We start from the raw sequence: 18,626 nt of genomic DNA on the forward strand, positions 1-18,626 counted from the left end.
TACCCATACATGTTGGCACCTTATACAGTCTAGTTCATTTGAAGCATACAGAGGCCTTAACAAAACCAATCTTGGTCAGTCCAACACTTTGGTCCACAGCCAAATACAGTAGCTCTACAACTACTGACCAGATTGGCTTGAAATTCTGAAATGGATTTTTATTGTCCCCAATTAGATGATTCATCATGATGTTGGGGCCATCAGCCAGCCAGTTGTACACCAGCAGTATTAAAATCTTCTTGTCAGATGACAGTGCAATTTACAGAGCAGGTCTTTACTCCAGACAGGATGAACCTTTGCAATTTGGCCGCTCGATTAGCTTTCTACTTGTCCTGTCTGCACCACAAACAGTCAAATATGAGCTATCGAATAGGCAGTTTGCCATTTAATTCTGGTTTGTTACAGCTGAGAGAGTTGAGAGAGTTGGCAATGCTGCATCCCTACTATGAGTAGTTATCAGCTAAATCAGTTTTCACTTTCTGTTTTTACCACCAAATAAAGTGTAGATCTGACTAAACTGCTGGCTTGTCTACATCTTGTCTGGTTGTCTGGCTAACCGTGTTTCTTGTACATACATAATACTACCCATCTGATGTCAAACACTTATTTATCTTTTAAAAGTTGTGTTTGTTGCCCAGGGAACACGCAGAACTACAGTACCAGTAAGTGTGTGCCATTAAAGGAGGAAGGTGTTTGTTGTTATAGAGGTTATAGTTGTCTCTGGTATGTGTGGAGAGTGTAAGGAGACACCACAGGCTGAGGGGAGAGGGCTGACCTGCTGGACCCCCTGACCTCCCAGCTCTCTCAGCAGAGGCTGCCATGCCTCCCTCCTTCTGCTCTGATCTGGAGGTGAACCTATAAGCCAGCATGGATGATCTGCTTTCAAAATAAGTTTGAACATGTGATCAGTTACTTGCTTTTTCTGTTGGGTGACTCTAAAGGAAGTTGCAATGGACAGCTTTACCCATTACCTTTGTTTTCCTTGGCTAACCTGGGCGTTTGTTTGAATCCTGTTTATCTGACCACCTGTGTTTTATGTCCTGTCGGACTCCTTTTTAATGATGTCAGTATGTTCCCAAATCTCCACAAATACTTTAATAAGTGCAACATTATTTCCATTAGAAGTGATGGACCACAAAAACAAGACGGAAATTATTCTTCAATATGACCCTGTAAACCCTTTTAATATGCAAAATGTTGTCAGAAAAATAAAGTGCAAGTGTCATTAACACAGTGTGGTTGTGGCAAAGCCTTGTTGTTCTGTATTAAGTGGGATCTTGTGATAGTCACCCTGCAGCACTGCGGATGGATTCCTCCCTGTTGCTTTTGGCTCGGAGGGCAGTGTTGCGCTGTGCCATGCCCGCGGTATCACTGAGCTGCCCAGCAGACCCATTCATGTGGCCTTTGATCACATGAATGGCCTTAGCTGAATAGGTTGGCAAAGAAGACCACCCGGAACAAACTCATCCCTTTGTAGAGAAGTTACTGTAAGAACACAGTGCTCGATCACTGAATAAGACTCCGGCCTGTGAGTGATCTCTGGTGTTTATGCTTTGCCTGAGCTGAGAATACCAATGTGCAGTGGACCAAACATGGAGAAGAAAATGTCTTCTCCGTCTCACTGAGCTGGCAAAGTCAACAGATTGTGGTCCAGCAAACCATAACATCAGCTTTCTGGTGGTTAGTGTCGAGCCTGTGCCGTTTACATTGCATGAAAGTGTTTTATAAAGACTGAAATTGGACTCAAAAGTGCCTAACTGGAGTCTACAATTACTACCAAGACAGCAATTAACTTTGTTATGGTGCCACAGTCTTTTCAGGGGCAGGTTGTCTAATAGAAGGGTGGAAAGACAAAATAAAAGAGCAGGCTGAATTTGTTACCTTTCAACAATTGGTTTTTGGCTTGCAAGAAAAAATGATAATTTTGTGTTCCTCTGCGCCAGGGGGGCATGAGCTTTCTCTGTGCCGTCATTCAAATCCTAGGGTAAGGTACAGGGTGCAGAGGTCACATGACTACCCATTGCTGAGTTTTGACAGTCTGGTCACCTGGCCCCATAAAAGAAATACAGCTAATGCTAACCGGCCCTTCTCCTTTCTGCTTTCTATTGACAAAGCACATTGAGAACAAAGAGCTTAAAGCCATTCTTAAACATCACTCGAAAAAATCCAGTCTGCATGGAGCGATGAGGAGACGGTGACCTTTCTCAAATGAATACATGACAAAAACACATATGTCATACGCAGGAATAAAGTCAGTTTTTCTCTATTGTTTGAGGTTTGATGTGCGTCATGTCCTTGCTCCCACTTCTGTTCAGCTATTTCCTAATATGCACAGATGGATGGAAACCTAAACCTAAACCTAGTTCCTAATTCCTGCATTTTCTTTTGCTGATTTTGTTAAAATTCATTTAAGGTTTGCCTGGAAACCTGGCTACACACTCTGCATCTGTTGAACTAGTAGTTCTAGTATGGAACTGGCTGCTAATGTTAGCCAGCTAGGCTAAACACCCTCCGCTTTCCTGGATGCTAGTCAGCCTAGCTTGCTAGCTTAAGCTTTCCGAGTGAAATACAAACATTTTCAAAGGTTCAATGCTGTTCAGGGATAGACATCTCAAATAACTACCGAGGCTGTGTGTGTGTGGACTTATTGGCGGTGGAAAAATTGTCTCATAGCCACGTTCGGACTGCACTCGGTTATGACGTGGCTCAAGTTCACCGCACGACAAAAGCTCTTAGATGTCAGTCAACTTCTTTCGTGGGAAACTCAAAAATGGTCTCATCCTCTTTTGAAAATTGGAAAAAAAAATGGCCGCAGTGACAGCACGTTTTATATTTTGCTATCCGAAAAATGAGAAAAGTTTGTACTTCATTTGACATCTAACCCAGTTCTGAGCTGCCCGAGGCCTTGTTTTGCTCTCGTGTGGGTGACATCTCGGCCATACATAACTGGAATGTGACAGCCTGTTTATAAGTCACTTGAGACATATAACTTCCACATGGTCCTACGGGCTGGCGTGACATAACTTGGACGTATTTGGAACTGCTTACAACGTGGTCTTTGTGGAGAAGTCACGACTGTCTTTGGACCCATGTGACGTGCCTGCTTAGAGGCATTAGCTTCAACATGTGCAAAACAACGTTTAAGTAGCCTCACAGCGTCCAGCAATTCAGATCACAGGGAGCTACTGTTTTTAGACAATATGTGATTTGTGCTGGAAGAGTCACCCTCAGGCTCTTCTGTTCTTTCCTCCTCACACAACATCCATAAATTTAGCAGCTTTTGATGGTCTGACCTTGGAAAACAAACAGAAAGCTTGTGTCTGGAGCTGCGAGGTGGATATCAGAGCAGCTGTCTCTCTTCTGCCTGTGGAGTGCAGAGTGAGTGTTGAGGCTTTCGACCCACTGCCCACCCTGGCCGAACAGAGGGGAAGGGGAGGGGGAGAGAAGAGGGAGGGGTGCTGCCTGTTGAGCCCAAGGTGAAAGGGTGCCACAGTCCTGCAAATGGAGATATTCAATCTGACTCTGCCAGTCAGGGGAGAGATATGCAGTCTGGATGGGTGCGCTGTCAGCCTCGAGCCTGCCTTCTGCCCTCTGTTGCTCATTTGCCTCTCTGTCCGTCGTTCTTTCTCTCTGCCTCTCTCCCCCTCTCACTCTTTCTCTCAGTTTCCAGCCTTCCCATCTGTGTGTGATTTAGGCACTGGCTCAGGGGAGACGCAAGTCCGCTAGGGGAGAGGAACCGGGGCAGGGAGGGAGGGAGAGAAAGGGAGGAAGTCCACACGAGTTTGTTTTACAGGACTCAGCCCAGGCCAGGACTAGGCGCAGCGCCGCATCTGGAGGTCGGAGCAGTGGAAAAGTGAAGCCAACGGGTGCAGCAGCGCAAGAGGAGCTGCCCAGAGACTTTCCTACAGCCAGGAGACACTGACAGGGACACAGACAGAGAGGGGGATCAGTGCTCCACTGGGCAAACACACAAATATGGCTGCTAAATCTCTGTCCTGCCTTCTCTGCATCCTCTCAGGGATTGTTTATCCAGCTTCTGCCGCCAGGCTTGGGGAACAGCAACAGTCCGTGCTGAAAGTAAGACAGATTTGTTTTATCTCTTTTTGGCTGAGAAGCTGTGGGTTCTAGCACAGCTATGTTTGGTTTCTGACTTTTTCTCATGATCTTGTCCGCATACCTGAAGGTGAAAATGTTGAAGGACGAGTCAGGTTTGTGAGTGCTTTGGGAGGGATTAGTTCTGGCTGTCTGGAGGGCTCTCTCAGGACCTCTCTGGACTTCACATCGGTCCTGCTTTGTGTTCACGCATGTGTGTGTTTGTGTCATCAGAGGTACCCCAAGGCTAAAGCTCACATGGTCTGAGCTCTGAGTTACTGTCTCCAGCGCTGTCATGCCCCTCCTGCCCCTCCCTGACAGTTCCCTAATGGCAACCAGCTGCTAAATGTTGAGCAACACTCCATAGAGAGACAAAGAGAGAGCACAATAGACAGTAAGGGCATGAGAAGCCCTACAGGACGACTGGCCAACGTTCCCTTGGCTCAGTATAGCTCCAAATTATGTCGGACCAGAAGCCAAACTTTCAACTGTGCAGAAAGTTTTCATTGAAATTGAAATTACGCTTATTATGTCGTTTCTAATTCTGAGTTTGTCTGTTTGGATTTAAACTCAGAATCTGTAAGATTTTTCACGATCAGGCCTATTTTTGGTTCTCTTTATGGCCAGAAAGGTTTACACAATCGCCATTCAGTGTACAGTGTTTGCATTCTGCAATTCAACCCTGATATAGAAGCTTAGTAGTTGCTGTAATTCTGCCTTTACCACATGATTAAAACTCTGTATGCATGCGTAGAGGATTCACAGAAACAATGCATGCATGCACTGGACAGGATGCGGAAGACAAAAGCCAGTGCTGTTTGCCGTCAGCTGTCTTCTTATGCTCAGCCTACTGTTTGTCCGCACTGTTAGCAGATACACCAGTTGCTCTTTTTCCGTTATATTTCTGACAGAGTAGCTTCTCAAGGCATGTTTGTTGCTCCCAGTGGTCCATAGAAGTATAATTTCCAACGTTATTAAAGTGCACTAGTTGCTACCAGCAGTATCCACAGCTGTTGCAAATCAAACAGCACTCAAACAGTCAAGACTGTGACATTTATAAACTTCTATGAAGTGAGTTAGAGCCCCCTTTCTGCATCATTTGTCATCCAACGCAGTATTTCTACAAATTCTGTATTGTGTGCTATGTAGATATTGGACCACCTCAAGATGTTTGTCAGTGCACAAAGTAGTGTGTCCCTAATGGAGCGAGGCACGAGGCAGGAAGGGTGTGGAGGGGCATGCAGGACATCTTTCACACAGGAGCCTTGACTTCAAGTCCTGTCAAAAAAACTGCACTTGACATTTGGTTTTTCATCAGCCATACCTGTGATTCCCAAGCCTTAATGACATGTAGTAGTTGTCCAACACTATCGCAACCATGTTTCACTTGCCATAACCACATCCTTTCCCTAACCTTAACCATACCATGGTTGCATGCAAACATTTGGTGCAAAGCAAGAATTTTAAAAACTCTGGCATTGGATGTAAAAATGTTGTCACTGAATGTAATCTGGGCCGAGTTGACATTCTCGTGTAGAAATATAGGGTCTAAAGGCAAAATCTAAATGCTTTACCTTGGAGCAACATCTTGCTCTCCAGGTTGTGTGGTGTGTAGCACTGCGCTAATGAGCCAATTTTTTTGTACAGGTTTGATGTCATCGTCGTCACCGCTGCACATCTCTGCATGCTGTGCATGCGCTCGCTGTCTGCAGCTTCAAACGAGAAGCTGTCAGGCCACAGAAGAACTACAACTTCATCGTTTTACAGAAATGTTCCATCAAACTGTGTCATTATGTGGCCGCTTCGGAGGCTTTTGGGGTTGATTTGTGTCCATTGGCTCCATAGAACTGAACTAGAGAGCCATGATTCTTGGCAGCCCGCCCCCGCATAGTGACTTTGCTCAGAGCTGATCGGTATGAAGAAACATCCTGGGGAATTGGGTTGTAGGTCAAAGATGTAAAAGAGAACATGGAGGTGCTTAATCACCAAACTTGGCAATGCTAGACCGGTGCAATTGAAAAACCTCCTCATTTATTTTTTGTTGTGTGAGTTTATTTCTCAATGTCTGACTTTTCATAGTTGAGCCTCCCCGGAGAGGAGGCCTCGCCCCCTGCAGCCAGACTGTCTGTGCATAGTTATTGAGATACGATGAGATTCTCATGACCCGGGATCTGTAGCGTCCTGAGGATGTTCAGAGGACTTAGCATGACTAAATCCAGTGTCTGAACCCCTCTTCAAGGGCAATACAAGCACAGCAGCCAGCTCCAGTTGGGAGGCAGTGCGGAAATGAGCTTCAACCTTCAAGCATTAACATATAATCCACTTAATTCTCCCACTCTGGGAAAGCTCTGTCGGCAAGCAGATGTACTGTACATGAAAATGCACAGAACACAAGCGGCCGACCCATTACATTTAAAAGGTATCTTTATAAAACAACATTCAAGAGGTCCAGCTCCATGTCAGAGGGGCGTCCCACCCCCACACACACCGCAGAGAGAGGGCATGGGAGCTACATGACCAGAGAGTGTGTTGACTTTGGACAGCACTCATCTGTAAACCGAACCCTGTTCTTGAGTTTGATACCAGCTCCATTTGTTTGGCACTGTGCTGCAGAGATAGACCCTTATGGTCTATCCTGTAAGCTTTCAGTCAACACGCAGGAAGTACACCGATACATGCTGAAAAAGCCAGGGCAGAGCATCGGGAGAGGCAGCCTCACATGAAAACAGAGAGGCTATATAACACGTTGAATGTCATCTTTGTCCTCCACTGTAGTGGGCACAGTGGGACGGCTGCAGAAATAGTTCACATTACTGAGTGTGCTCATAGTTGGCAGAAGGCTGCAAATGTCTCTGCAGCTGTTTTAATTTCCGTGATCGTTCGGGATGAATTTAAGTCACCACCATGTTTAAAATTCCTATTCAAACTTTTCAAACTTCAGAATCGGTATTACAGGTCTAACATCAGGAGGGTCTGTGTACCCTCTAGTCAAAGCTGTGATGGTAACAGGATGAACAAATATACATGCTATATGTAAATAGACATATGTGAGTAAAATAGAAAAACAGAAATCCATTTCTTTTTCTCATCTTTGTCTTCACATTAGTTGGAATAGAAGTTGAGCCAAAACTAGAACTTGTTGTTCACTTATCTACCACTACTGCACCTCTACAAAAACACTGTCATTGGCTTGCTGGAGCACAGATAGACCTGTGCAGCTGATTCTGTCAGAGCTGTCTCAGCAGCGTCTTCCTGAATGGATAAACTGCTGCTAATCAAAAAGTAGTTCCAACACTCCTAAAACCACAAATTGTCCTTTTTACATTTCTGTTTATGTCCAACTTAAATAAATGAGACATCTCATGTTAATTCAAGAGCTCTAGAGATGTTGGTGGGCGTTTTTTTAACTTTAGATGGATGACTTCAACTTCAGAAGACAGTTTCATAGTGAATGACAGACATGTAAGTGGTACCGTTCCACTCATCACACTCTCAGAATAAGTTACATTTCCCAAATTGTTAAACTATTCCTTTTAGGTCTGGAGCTTAAATTAAAAAAGGGCAAAACCAAGTCATTCAAACATGGGCAGAAGAAACTCCACAAGCTGTTGGGTTGTATACTTGAGATGCATTTCCCTCATTTTAGAGGAGTCTAAAGAGTCCTACCTCAAGACCATCTGCTGCATCTCCCTCTAACCCTCAGCCCCCCTGCCCTGTGCTCCCCTGTGTATACACACTGCAGCTGTTTGACCCATCACACACTGTCACACAGCTAATAGGTCTGAACCATTTCTAAACTCTTTTAAGTGGTTTTACAAATGGTAAATAGCTTCGACTCTCTGCGGTTTCCTCATAAACTTGTGCTTTATTGCTCCTAATGGCTTGGACTACCATTTGGGGCCAAAACTTGTATCGTGTTTCTGTCATTGGTTGCATTTTCAGAATGTGTTTACATGAGAAGTTGATGGTGTTTATGTGGTAAAGATGGATGGGCCTGGTATGAGCGTATGTGAACTGTGGGTCAGGGAAGCCACAGGAAAAGGGTCTGCAGGAAGGATCAGTGCTGCTGTTCACAGGATGTTTCACATCAGCCAGCTACAGAGGCAAGCCTTTGTCTCACAGCCCATCTGTGAATAAATCAAAGGAAAATATGAATCATGCTGTAAGCAAGCATCGAGTGCTGGGTGTCTGTGGAATGTTCCGTCCCCGGCTGCTCTGGACGCACCAGCATCAATGTCCAGTTGACTGAGTGAGACAAGGAGGTCAAACTATGGAGTTCGAACAGACTCCTCCACACAAAGTGCTATTGTATGCCTCAATGAATGGTGCTGCTTCAAATGTTCAAAGATGTTCAAAGGGCTGTGTGTGTGTGTGTGTGTGTGTGTGTGTGTGTGCGTGCGGGGGGGCCTCTGACATCACACCATCCTGAGAAACCCTGGCGAACAAACATCAGACAGGATGCAGGTTTTAAAATGGCGTTCTGTAAATGTGAGGGAGCTGCTGTCATTCTGGAGAATTTCCTCAGCCTCAGCTCTTTTTGCCTCACACGTTTAGATCAAAATATCCAACCAGCTATCAGTATTATCAGGAACATAACTGATAATAATCATTTATGTACTAACAACAATACCTTTCAGACATGGACAGATGGCTTCTGCTGTTAAGCACATTTAATTGAAAAATTAGGATCAGTTAATTGTTTTAGTTATTTATTATAGCAACTTAGGAACTTGTCTACATGCAATATGGAGCTGAAATAGTGACCAAAACCCCCCAAAATTAGAAAAGTACAGGTTTGGCCTTGACGTAGATCAGGATTAAAACATGATTGGGACCTGCCTACTTTCTGAGATCTTTATCTCTCATTTTAATAACACTCAGTTTAAACACAGGCTCTGGCTGAGAGGCCCCCCGACCTTTTGGGCCCCCGTGTCTGTGTCTGCTGGGCCTATTCAGTATTCTATCAAAGTGTGCAGAGCTATCATTCCATTCATTTTTCAGGCTTAGAATTGTAAAAACCAAGTGCTGAAGATTTATAGTTTAGTGGATTCACTTGACTTGGTAATGGTGGCCTGAGCTCACACTGGAAACGCAGTACTGTACAGCTTTTCTGTGAATATTCACTTTGATCATGAGTTTCTGCCCTCCAGAACCGTTAGTGTTACAGGCCCCACTGAGACATTATATGTGTTTTCACTGAGTATGTTTTTGAACTGAGCCAAAGTTTCAGTGTAACTGATCCATTTGTTGGTTTAAGAGATGATCCAACAACGCTTCACTTCAGCTGTACTAATGAGGCAAAAATGAGTACAATCATTTCAATTTCAGCTCATTCTAAGGTCGTAAACACTAACGGGAGAAATTCTGAACAAGTGGCCACTTCATTTTCATTAACACTTCATAATGCTGCTAAGAAGCTCAGTGACTCATGTCTTAACCATAAAGAGTGACAGTGGATTTAAATTTATTGGGAATTTCACACTAGTTCTTAACTAGTGAGACAGACTTAAACGTCTCACTGCAGCAGTCTGCCTTCACGCGATCTGTGTTTTCATTTACGAGCACTAAACACTGGAATCTGCTTCTAGCTGAGCTGAAAACTCGCACAGGCATTCATTCTTTTATTCTATGGTTATTGGACCAACCAGTCATGTCAACATTAATTTCAGATTTTTAATTGTAATGAATTATGATTTTGTAGTTGTACTGGATGAATGTGCTGCTATTTATACGTTGACATAAATACTTGTACTATTCTACTACTGTTACTACTGCTGCTCATAGTAACTTTGGATAATAACAAAAAAAAATAAATTAACTTGGTTAACTTGTCTAGTTTTGAAGAAGCCAGCTAATATTTGCATTAATATTACTCTGTGTGAATGCTTATGTTTTGTAACCAAACTAAACAGGGTACACAAGAGGAACATGTGGTCATCTGCAACAGGATGAGACAAGCTTACTCTGCAGATGAGAGTAAACAGAATATACCTTCAGTGCAAACTGAACCACATCTTGTCAGGGGCTTGATATTACTGCTCTATGTTTTTACTTGAGGAAGAATTTATATTTCTGTTCCCACTGCAGGTGTGTGCAAAGGGATTTTTCCTGAGCGAGCTGAATTTATGCTTGCCGTGTAACTGCAAAGGCCACGCAGATTACTGCGATGACATCACTGGTGTTTGTACAGTAAGTTTTCCCACACCGATAATCATCCACTGAAGCATCAGAATGATCGAGTCACTTCAATTCACTTCATTTCCATGAACAGATGTTTTTAATATCGTCAGAAGAATGCTTCCATCTAGCTGTAATATTCTCTCTTTCAGAACTGCAGGGACCACAGCACAGGAGACTTCTGTGAAATGTGTGAAGATGGCTATATGCTGGCCCCCAGCCTGGACGGACACCACACCTGCCGACCCTGTGCCTGCCCCCTCTCCGTCCCCTCCAATAAGTGAGCTATTTCATTCTTGTTTCTGCAGCCACAAGGCTGCGACTGTGTGTTGGCAAGCAGTGGGTAACGTCTGAAATACTTTCCCCTGTGTGTCCGGCCAGTTTTGCAGTGCACTGTGACAGAGGAGGTGCCGTTCTGCGGTGCAAGTGCCAAGAGGGCTACGCCGGACATTTGTGTGAGAGGTCAGTGCCGAGGTGGCTTCCAACATAAGCAATGAAGTTCTTTGTGCACATTCAATAACAAGTACAGATTACTGACTGAGGTGGGCAGAACTTCATGATAGCTGAAGCCAACAAAAAGCCACACACAACTGCTTTCACAAGCCTGCACAGATTTCAGATTTAAATTCTGAAAATAGAGTAATTCCATTATTAATAGACTCCATGGTAAAAGAACTCCTGGCACGCACAGAAAATCAAACAGAGCACCCGAAGGTTGATTTTTCCTTCACTCATTCGTTCTAACAGGCAGTGATATCGTCCCATCCAGGTGTGCTCCAGGTTACTATGGCAACCCAATGGTGATTGGTAATACCTGTAAGAGATGCGACTGTAACAGCAACTCCGACCCTAATCTGATCTTCAACGAGTGCCACAACGTGACGGGCCACTGCCAGCACTGCTGGGCAAACACTGCCGGTGCCAACTGTGAGAGGTGTGCTCCAGGTTTCTATGGCGACGCCATCAGTGCCAAGAACTGCAGAGGTGAGAGCAACGAGTGAACTCCAAAAAACCTTATTCAAGAGATGTTTGATCCACACTTGACAGACTGATGATACTGATTAGCTTCCATGTTCAAAGGTTATGCTATCTTCTAGCATCTTAAACCAGCACGAAGCAGGATGTATACTGAAGGCAGGGAAGTTGAGTTTGTTGACACAGTTGCTCTGGCAGACTGCTGAACATTACTCTTATAGACCAGTGACAGCAGTCCAGCATTCTTCCAGGTCCCTGCACAAGATGGCCTGAGATATTATGTCACACTGTGTTGGACTCAGCGTATGAATAGCTTCAGTTTACCACATACTGTAATTCATCACAGTGATATCAACAATTCTGTACAGTGTATGCAGCGTATGAGTTTAGAGTTTGTTCATCACTGCTATCTGCTTTCTGCATGCATGTCACACTGAAGCTGTTCAGTGGAAAAACTAAACAAGGTCACAATTCAGGATCGAGGATTACCATTTGCCTTTCAAGGCCCCGCAAGTCCAAAAATAACCCTTTCCACCATGCTCGTGCCATCATTTGACGTCTAATGTTCTCATCATGGCATGTACATGTGTTTGTCACAGAGTGCGAGTGCAATAAATGCGGAACGTCTTCATGTGACGACAGGACAGGAGTGTGTCACTGCAAGCCGGGCGTCACCGGGCGACTCTGCGACCAGTGTGAGGTGAGAGGAACCGGGTGACTTCTCAGTCCTGCTCGTATTTCTGCTGGGAGACTCAGGAAGTTCCTGTGACCCAGCCTGGGTCTTATTTTCATGGTTTTAGCCATCAGTCCTGTCAGTAATAACAGCATTGTACTATACAGGTTCATTGCTGAGCTGTGGGAATGCAGAGCACTCAAAGAAGAAAGTGTGACAGTTGAAGTGAAAAGAGTTGAAAGGAGTTGAGGTGTCAGTTGAAGTGTCAGCACTGAAAGCTGAAGTGTCAGTTCAAGTGAAAGTACTAAAGACAGTTGAAGTGTTAGCTGAGGTGCACTGCTGAAAACAGCTGCACTCCCATTTGAAGATTTCATGAAAGTAGCTGAACTGTCCATTGAAGAACAAAGGATGAAAGCAGTTAAAGTGTCATTTAAAGCTCAAGCAATAAAAGCAGTTGAAATGTCAGTTGAGAGGAAGTGCTTGAGATAATTGTAGTGTATGCACTTGAAAAACAGCTGATACGTCATTTGCAGTTTAAATAATGAAAGCAGATGAACTGTCATTTGAGGAGCACAAAGATGAAAGCAGTTGAAATGTCACCTCAGAAGCATTATTTTGAAAGCGAAGGTGATCACTAAAGTTATTCAGTTTGTTATAAAAGGGTGCTTCAAAGTTTACAGGGTATCCTGTTGAGATTTGTTCGAGGCTCCTCATCGTAGCTGGGTGTGCACAGAGTTTTCCTTTGTCATGAGTGATTATTACATTTCAGTTGCGCTAAGTTGAGTTTTGTCTCCAAGTAAAGAGGTGTGGGACAATGTGTCTGATACAAATTATAGCCAAAATATAATAGATGGGAAATGATGCACAGCAACACGTTTCAAAATGAACGTGAACAGCTACATTCTGGGCTCTAACATTGTTCTTCATTCATGTAATCTAGGAAGGCTACTCGGGTTTCTCCAGCTGTCAGGGCTGTCGGAGGTGTGAATGTGGGCCAGCCTCCATCCGCCCCACCTGCCACCCTCTCACCCACAGCTGTCCGTGCCGCCCGGGGGCCGGAGGTCGTTACTGCGAGCGCTGCCTCCCAGGCTACTGGGACTACAGCCCCTCTGGCTGCCAGAGTAAGTCATCTGTCCATCATATAGCATGTCAAATGTTCTCTTGCTCTCTCCCCCAGACCATTTGTCGAGTCGAATGGTCTGGGGGTGCAGATAACGCTTTCCCAGAAGAAAAGGCTGCGCTTAGTACTCACATTCCCACACCCACTACCGCAGTAGTGCACATGATGTCAGAGAAGCATCTGCTGAGAGCTGTGACCCTGTGGCCGGAGACTCTCTGTGGAGAGCTGAATGACATCACCGTGCAGCCCAAATCTATACACACACACAGCTGCTAAAACCATCAGTCCCACACAAGAGAGGCCACAAGACAGATGTGCAGGCCTGAAGCCAAAACACTATCTATGTGGTCGTAATATATATTTGATAACTGCGCTGACCTCTTTCCAGCTGATCAAAGATTGAAGCGGATGTACAGATCTTTCTGTCTTACACTGTATGATGAATTGCATCTGCAACTGTTTATTTTACAGAGTGTGACTGTGAGAGCGGCCACTGTGATATGCATACAGGAGAGTGCCTGCCAGAGGCTGCAACAGTCAACCTGTGCAACATCAGTAAGTGGAGTCACAGCTGTAGCAGCTGTAGCAGAGACTGCATTACAAATTGTTTAAATTTATAGCACAATACAGCTGAGCTGTAATGCTTTAATCACTGATTTGCTTTTAGGTTGCGATGAGTGCATTTGGCATCTGATTGGGGACTTGCGGCTGTCGAATAAGACACTGGATCAGCTGAAAGTCGGAGTGCTGAATATCTCCACTGGGGCAGCTGCTAACGACAGGCTCAAATACTATAACTACACTGCTCATCGACTGCAGGTACATTCACATATAAAGGACTTAATGCAGGTGGAAATGCCAAAAATAAATAGAATTACAACATGCATTAACTTAAAGATGCATCAGCCAATATGTTATATGAATAATGGATCAAAGGAGAATGTGCAATGTGAAAGCTGTCACTTGTAGAGACGAACCCACAGAGAATCATCACCAGACTCAGAGGTTTTTAGCTGCTTTTAGCTCACTGTTTTGGTTTGACACCCAAATTTATTTCACTGTTTTCATCCACCTTGTGCCCAGTCATCTTGCAGTGGTTTTCCAACAAAATAGTTCTGACTGTACACGACCTGAGCTGCACCAAATCATGAAAAACAACTGTCACTAGCAGGTGAAAGTGGATCATTCAGCCAAGGAGCCAAATATTTTTCTCAGGAGGTGAAAGAGACCAAAACTATCGAGTCCTCTTTGGGTCATTTTGTTGGAAAATAATATTGATGAGGAAATACATGTGAACATAACCATGGCAACAGATAAACAGTAAACTGAGCACACTGATTACCAATCCACTCATTAATCCGCCTCTTGGGTTGAAGAATCCATGCTCCCTTTTTACCAATCTTTTCCCCTTAATTTATGAATCCGTTCACACAGATTTCCACATACACCTTATGTCCCTTTATGGCCCTTGGGGTGCTCCATACAAAACATGACAGTAAATATAATTAAATGTAGGAAATATAAGAAGAACTAGATTAAACATTAAAAATGGCAGGTTAAGATGATGTGGATACAGAGGAAAAGTCAGTTACAACACACAATAGTTCTTGAAACATCTTGAACATCGTAGATCAATCCAGTTTGACAACAAGGTTTATGTTTAATTTAATCCACCATTTCTAATCTGTTATTATGCTGTATAATAAATGAATGAATTTGCTTTGATCTCAGACTCAGTTTCAAGGCTGGAGAAACAAGTCCGCTGTGATGAAGGCCCAGAGTGGGGAGCTGGAGGAGGCCACAGAGGCTGTCGTGTTGGACATCCAACAGCTGGGAGAGTCGGTCAGCAAAGCCGTTTTGATTTCATGCACATTAACCATTAAAGGGAAGGCTTTACAAGTCTGAGCCCATGTTTGTTCCCTAGAAATACATGCATGCATCACCTCTTAACATGTACTGTACATCCCAAAAATCAGATGAAAACTTCTCCACCCACAGCTCCACTAATTGACTTCTTTACTACAGATGCATGTGCTTCTAAACAGTACGTCAGTCAAATCCTGCACATTATTTCCACTGCAGGGTTTGAAAACATAAGACAGTGTAGAAAGTTAGACGCAATCCAGTAATTTAGACTTCATTGTCTGACTAATCTTTGTTCAAGACTCCTGAGAGCTCCAGCTTGGTCTTTAGAGGCCAGAGACTTCAGCCACCGATCGATGTGTCATTGATTCGTTTTTGTGGTGGTTTTCCAGGAGAGCGTGGTGATGACTCTGGGGAACAAGTTGGACAACGACACGCTGGAGACCTTCACGCTGGCTGAGCAGCTCAGCACAAACCTCACGGATCTCAACGTGCGCATTGAAGGTACCGAACAGCTCTGTGTCTCACGAGTGCCTAACTATATGAAACCAAGTCTACGCTTGCTCATATATGTGTGTAAATGCATGTGCACAGAGATGATCCATGACTGGGAGCTGTACAGTGTTCATCAGGATGTGGATCCAGAGGTGGTCAGACGGAACACTGAGGTGGCCCAGGGAATGGTGACCTGGATGAGGAAACTGGATCTGTCTCCACGAGAGCCCATCGCCACTGACGAGTCCACCGAAGCCCATGACGGTGAGGAGACACACAGCAAGTCACAAAAAAACGAGTAGAAACAGGCACATGGTCGACACATGCATGCAGGCACATGCATGAACATGTGGAATGCATGCACACACGTGGTTGCAGCAATTACGAATGCTTGTTTACTGTTATAGTGGAGAATGAAGATTAGAAGCATAATTGATCATCAAGGCTTACATGTTTCCAGAAAACTGTGCATGTGAGGAAAGTTGATTGGTGACCTTTAACCCGTCATGAAAGTGAACATACAGGATTGAACTTTTTCTGAACAGTGACTCATAAAGGACAGTTACGGGATAAAAGTGAATGTAGCATAACAGAAGTAAAGCAGGGAATAGTCATAAAGTCAGTCAGTTTCACAGCAATAACCTTAGCTTCACATGATCCACCTCAACCCACTGGTGCCCAGACAGAGTGGTAGACTTTGAGACTGTAGCAGCAAAACTCCTGAGGATACTGATGGGAGCAAGGATGTGTTTTGTTGTTTCTGAATTCAGCTTTTCATTTGTAAGCCTCAACAAGCAGCTGCAGTGCTTTTCAAGTTGAAACACCAGAAGGAAAGAGCAGAAACAGCCCTGCAATGAGAGAGAGAAACAGCAACCTGATACTGCTGAAATTACAGTCAAAAGACAGTAATGGGCAACACAGCAGTTTTTTAAATAGTCACTAAATTTAAGCTTTAGGATTCATGTACATGGACATGAATTTTTTGTTTTTTTCATGACACTCATCAGGACTCTGTTTCACCAGTGTATTTCAGTTGGAAGCAGCTTTAGCGCCTGCACCTCATCCCTCGTTGTCATTCTGCAGCGCTGTCAGGTTAAACTTTCAAAATAAAGCTTGCTGAGAAACATTCAAGATGACAATCATGCTTGCTTAGGTTTAGGCGCCCACATTTTCCATAAAAACAATCAGCGTTGACTATTGATGTCACGGTGGAGTTGAACCAAAGTCTTCATCACTCTTCATCTTTGTTCCTCTTCATCAGTTTGAAAGTTGAGCATGAGTGTCATGATAAATATAGAACATTTGTGTCCATTCACACGAGTCTATGGATTACATTTGTTGACTATGACACTGAGCTCTAATAGACCAATATGAACAGCAGTAAAGGCTGCACAGTGGTGCATTGAGCTAAATGCTGAAATCCTGCATGCTACTATGTATATTGTTCACAAGAAAAATGTTAGCATGCTGACATTTAGCAGGTAACATTTACCATAGTCACCATCTTATCATGCTAGCATGCTAGCATTTGCTAATTTGCACTCAAAGTAATGCACAGGAGAAGCTGATGGGTCCACCAAAGTCTTGGACAAATAATGAGATGGTGGCAGCAAATGAACGTCAGCAGATAGAAATACGTTGTTATGTGTCATCCTGAGGGAACATGGATATCTGTATCTGATGTCACGGCATCCAGTACTTGTCAACTCGATTCACTCTGAGCCAAAAATAGCATCCTGCTTGTGGCACTAGATTAAAGGTCGGGGGGTCATCAGATTCATTAGATTCATGTTTCATTAGATCATTATGAGAACAAACACTGTTACACAAGGATATGGGATATATATATATAGCTCTAATTCCCTTAAAAAATAAAGAATAAAGCATTGTTGTGTTTCAAGATTGCAATAACATTTGGACACGCACACATGAAGACACAGCACATAATTAGGTACATGTTGTCGCGTCACCAGGAGAGCAAACACACACCCATATTTCATTTTTACTCAGCAACAGAGTAACAGAGATAGCCAGTGTCTCCAGTAGCAAGTCCTGAGTCACTCAAATATCACACTAATGATGATTCTGTAAAGTAACAGCTCGTGTTGCTGATTGTGTTTCCAGTGCTGAGGCGTATCCGTCAGTTGGAGAAGAAGTTGATGATCACCGACGGCCGCCTCCCACCCGTCAGGGAGGTCCTGTCCCGCTTTTCCACCAAGCTGTCTGACGCTCAGGGCTTTCTGCAGAAAGCAGCCAGCACCGTCCAGGAGACGGACAACAGGAACAAAGCCAATGTCCTTAAATTCCAGAGGAATCAGGTGATTTCCCATGACCCCCTCAGTGCCACTCCCCTCTCTCATCTCATCTCTCTCTCAGCTTCTTATTCTGCATCTGTCAGAATGGAAGCATTACTCCTGGCGCGCCTTCCTCCCTTCTGCGAGGGAGTGTTCCGGCATGCAGTTTCTCCTCTAAGTGTGGTCTGCTTTATCTCCTCAAGCAATGTTGAGGTTTGTTCCATCGCACAGAGGTACCTGGCCAGAAAAGCCACACCAGCCTGCTCTCAGCATGCACTGCACAATTGCAAAAGGCTGTGAGGGAGAAATCTGGTTGTTGTTTGTCAGGCATGTCAGAGAAGTCTATTGCTTGTGGTATTTAAGTGCCGAGAACAGAAACACAAAACCATCTGCGGGAGCTTTGGACTGTTGTATCTGGAGGAGGATCGCACGGGATGGGGGGTGGAGGGGTTGGGGGCAAGGCTGCGATGCAAATTTTTTTCCCATCATAGCATTGAGCCTACACACAGAAACACTGACTTCATTTTCCCATGATTTAGGCTGCTCAGGAATCTGCTCAGTATGTATGACAGATAGAGAAGAAATAGTGGTGCACATAGATATACTACATACACATACCTCTGGGCAGGAGGATTTACCATGTATGTGTATCTTAATGTAGCCAGGGATACATATTATAATAGCATCTAGCTTGTATTCTCCCTGCTAACAGAACTACCACCCTAAAGGCCCTGTGATCCCAGTATTTAAAATGGCTGAAGTTTGTGGGGAAATGATATCGCTTCAATGCATGGGTTCACTCTGGGAGTTCAGCTTTGGTAAACACACAATTAAAACCACCGACCAATCGTAAATCATCTTCACAGTGCTGACCTTTGAGGCAATGGAGAGCTGGAGACTCCAAAAATGGAGAAAGCAATCATAGCTTATTTGCTGT

General features: G+C 44.1%; 1 protein-coding gene across 1 annotated transcript in view; it reads left to right on the forward strand.

Moving 5' to 3' along the window:
* The first annotated feature begins 3,770 nt into the window (after positions 1-3,770).
* The window catches only part of lama4 (laminin, alpha 4), a 32,289-nt gene continuing 17,433 nt past the window's right edge, over positions 3,771-18,626 (forward strand). The window contains exons 1-13 of the mRNA XM_041958443.1: positions 3,771-4,077; positions 10,180-10,281; positions 10,422-10,549; positions 10,651-10,731; positions 11,039-11,253; positions 11,844-11,944; positions 12,858-13,038; positions 13,509-13,592; positions 13,705-13,856; positions 14,769-14,879; positions 15,293-15,404; positions 15,495-15,659; positions 17,520-17,713. Coding sequence (XP_041814377.1) covers positions 3,976-4,077; positions 10,180-10,281; positions 10,422-10,549; positions 10,651-10,731; positions 11,039-11,253; positions 11,844-11,944; positions 12,858-13,038; positions 13,509-13,592; positions 13,705-13,856; positions 14,769-14,879; positions 15,293-15,404; positions 15,495-15,659; positions 17,520-17,713 — 1,728 coding nt within the window. The 5' untranslated portion in view covers positions 3,771-3,975. The remainder of the gene's footprint in view (positions 4,078-10,179; positions 10,282-10,421; positions 10,550-10,650; positions 10,732-11,038; positions 11,254-11,843; positions 11,945-12,857; positions 13,039-13,508; positions 13,593-13,704; positions 13,857-14,768; positions 14,880-15,292; positions 15,405-15,494; positions 15,660-17,519; positions 17,714-18,626) is intronic.

Source organism: Chelmon rostratus, chromosome 18, assembly GCF_017976325.1.
Source record: "Chelmon rostratus isolate fCheRos1 chromosome 18, fCheRos1.pri, whole genome shotgun sequence".
In the NCBI taxonomy this organism is placed as follows: Eukaryota; Metazoa; Chordata; class Actinopteri; order Chaetodontiformes; family Chaetodontidae; genus Chelmon; species Chelmon rostratus.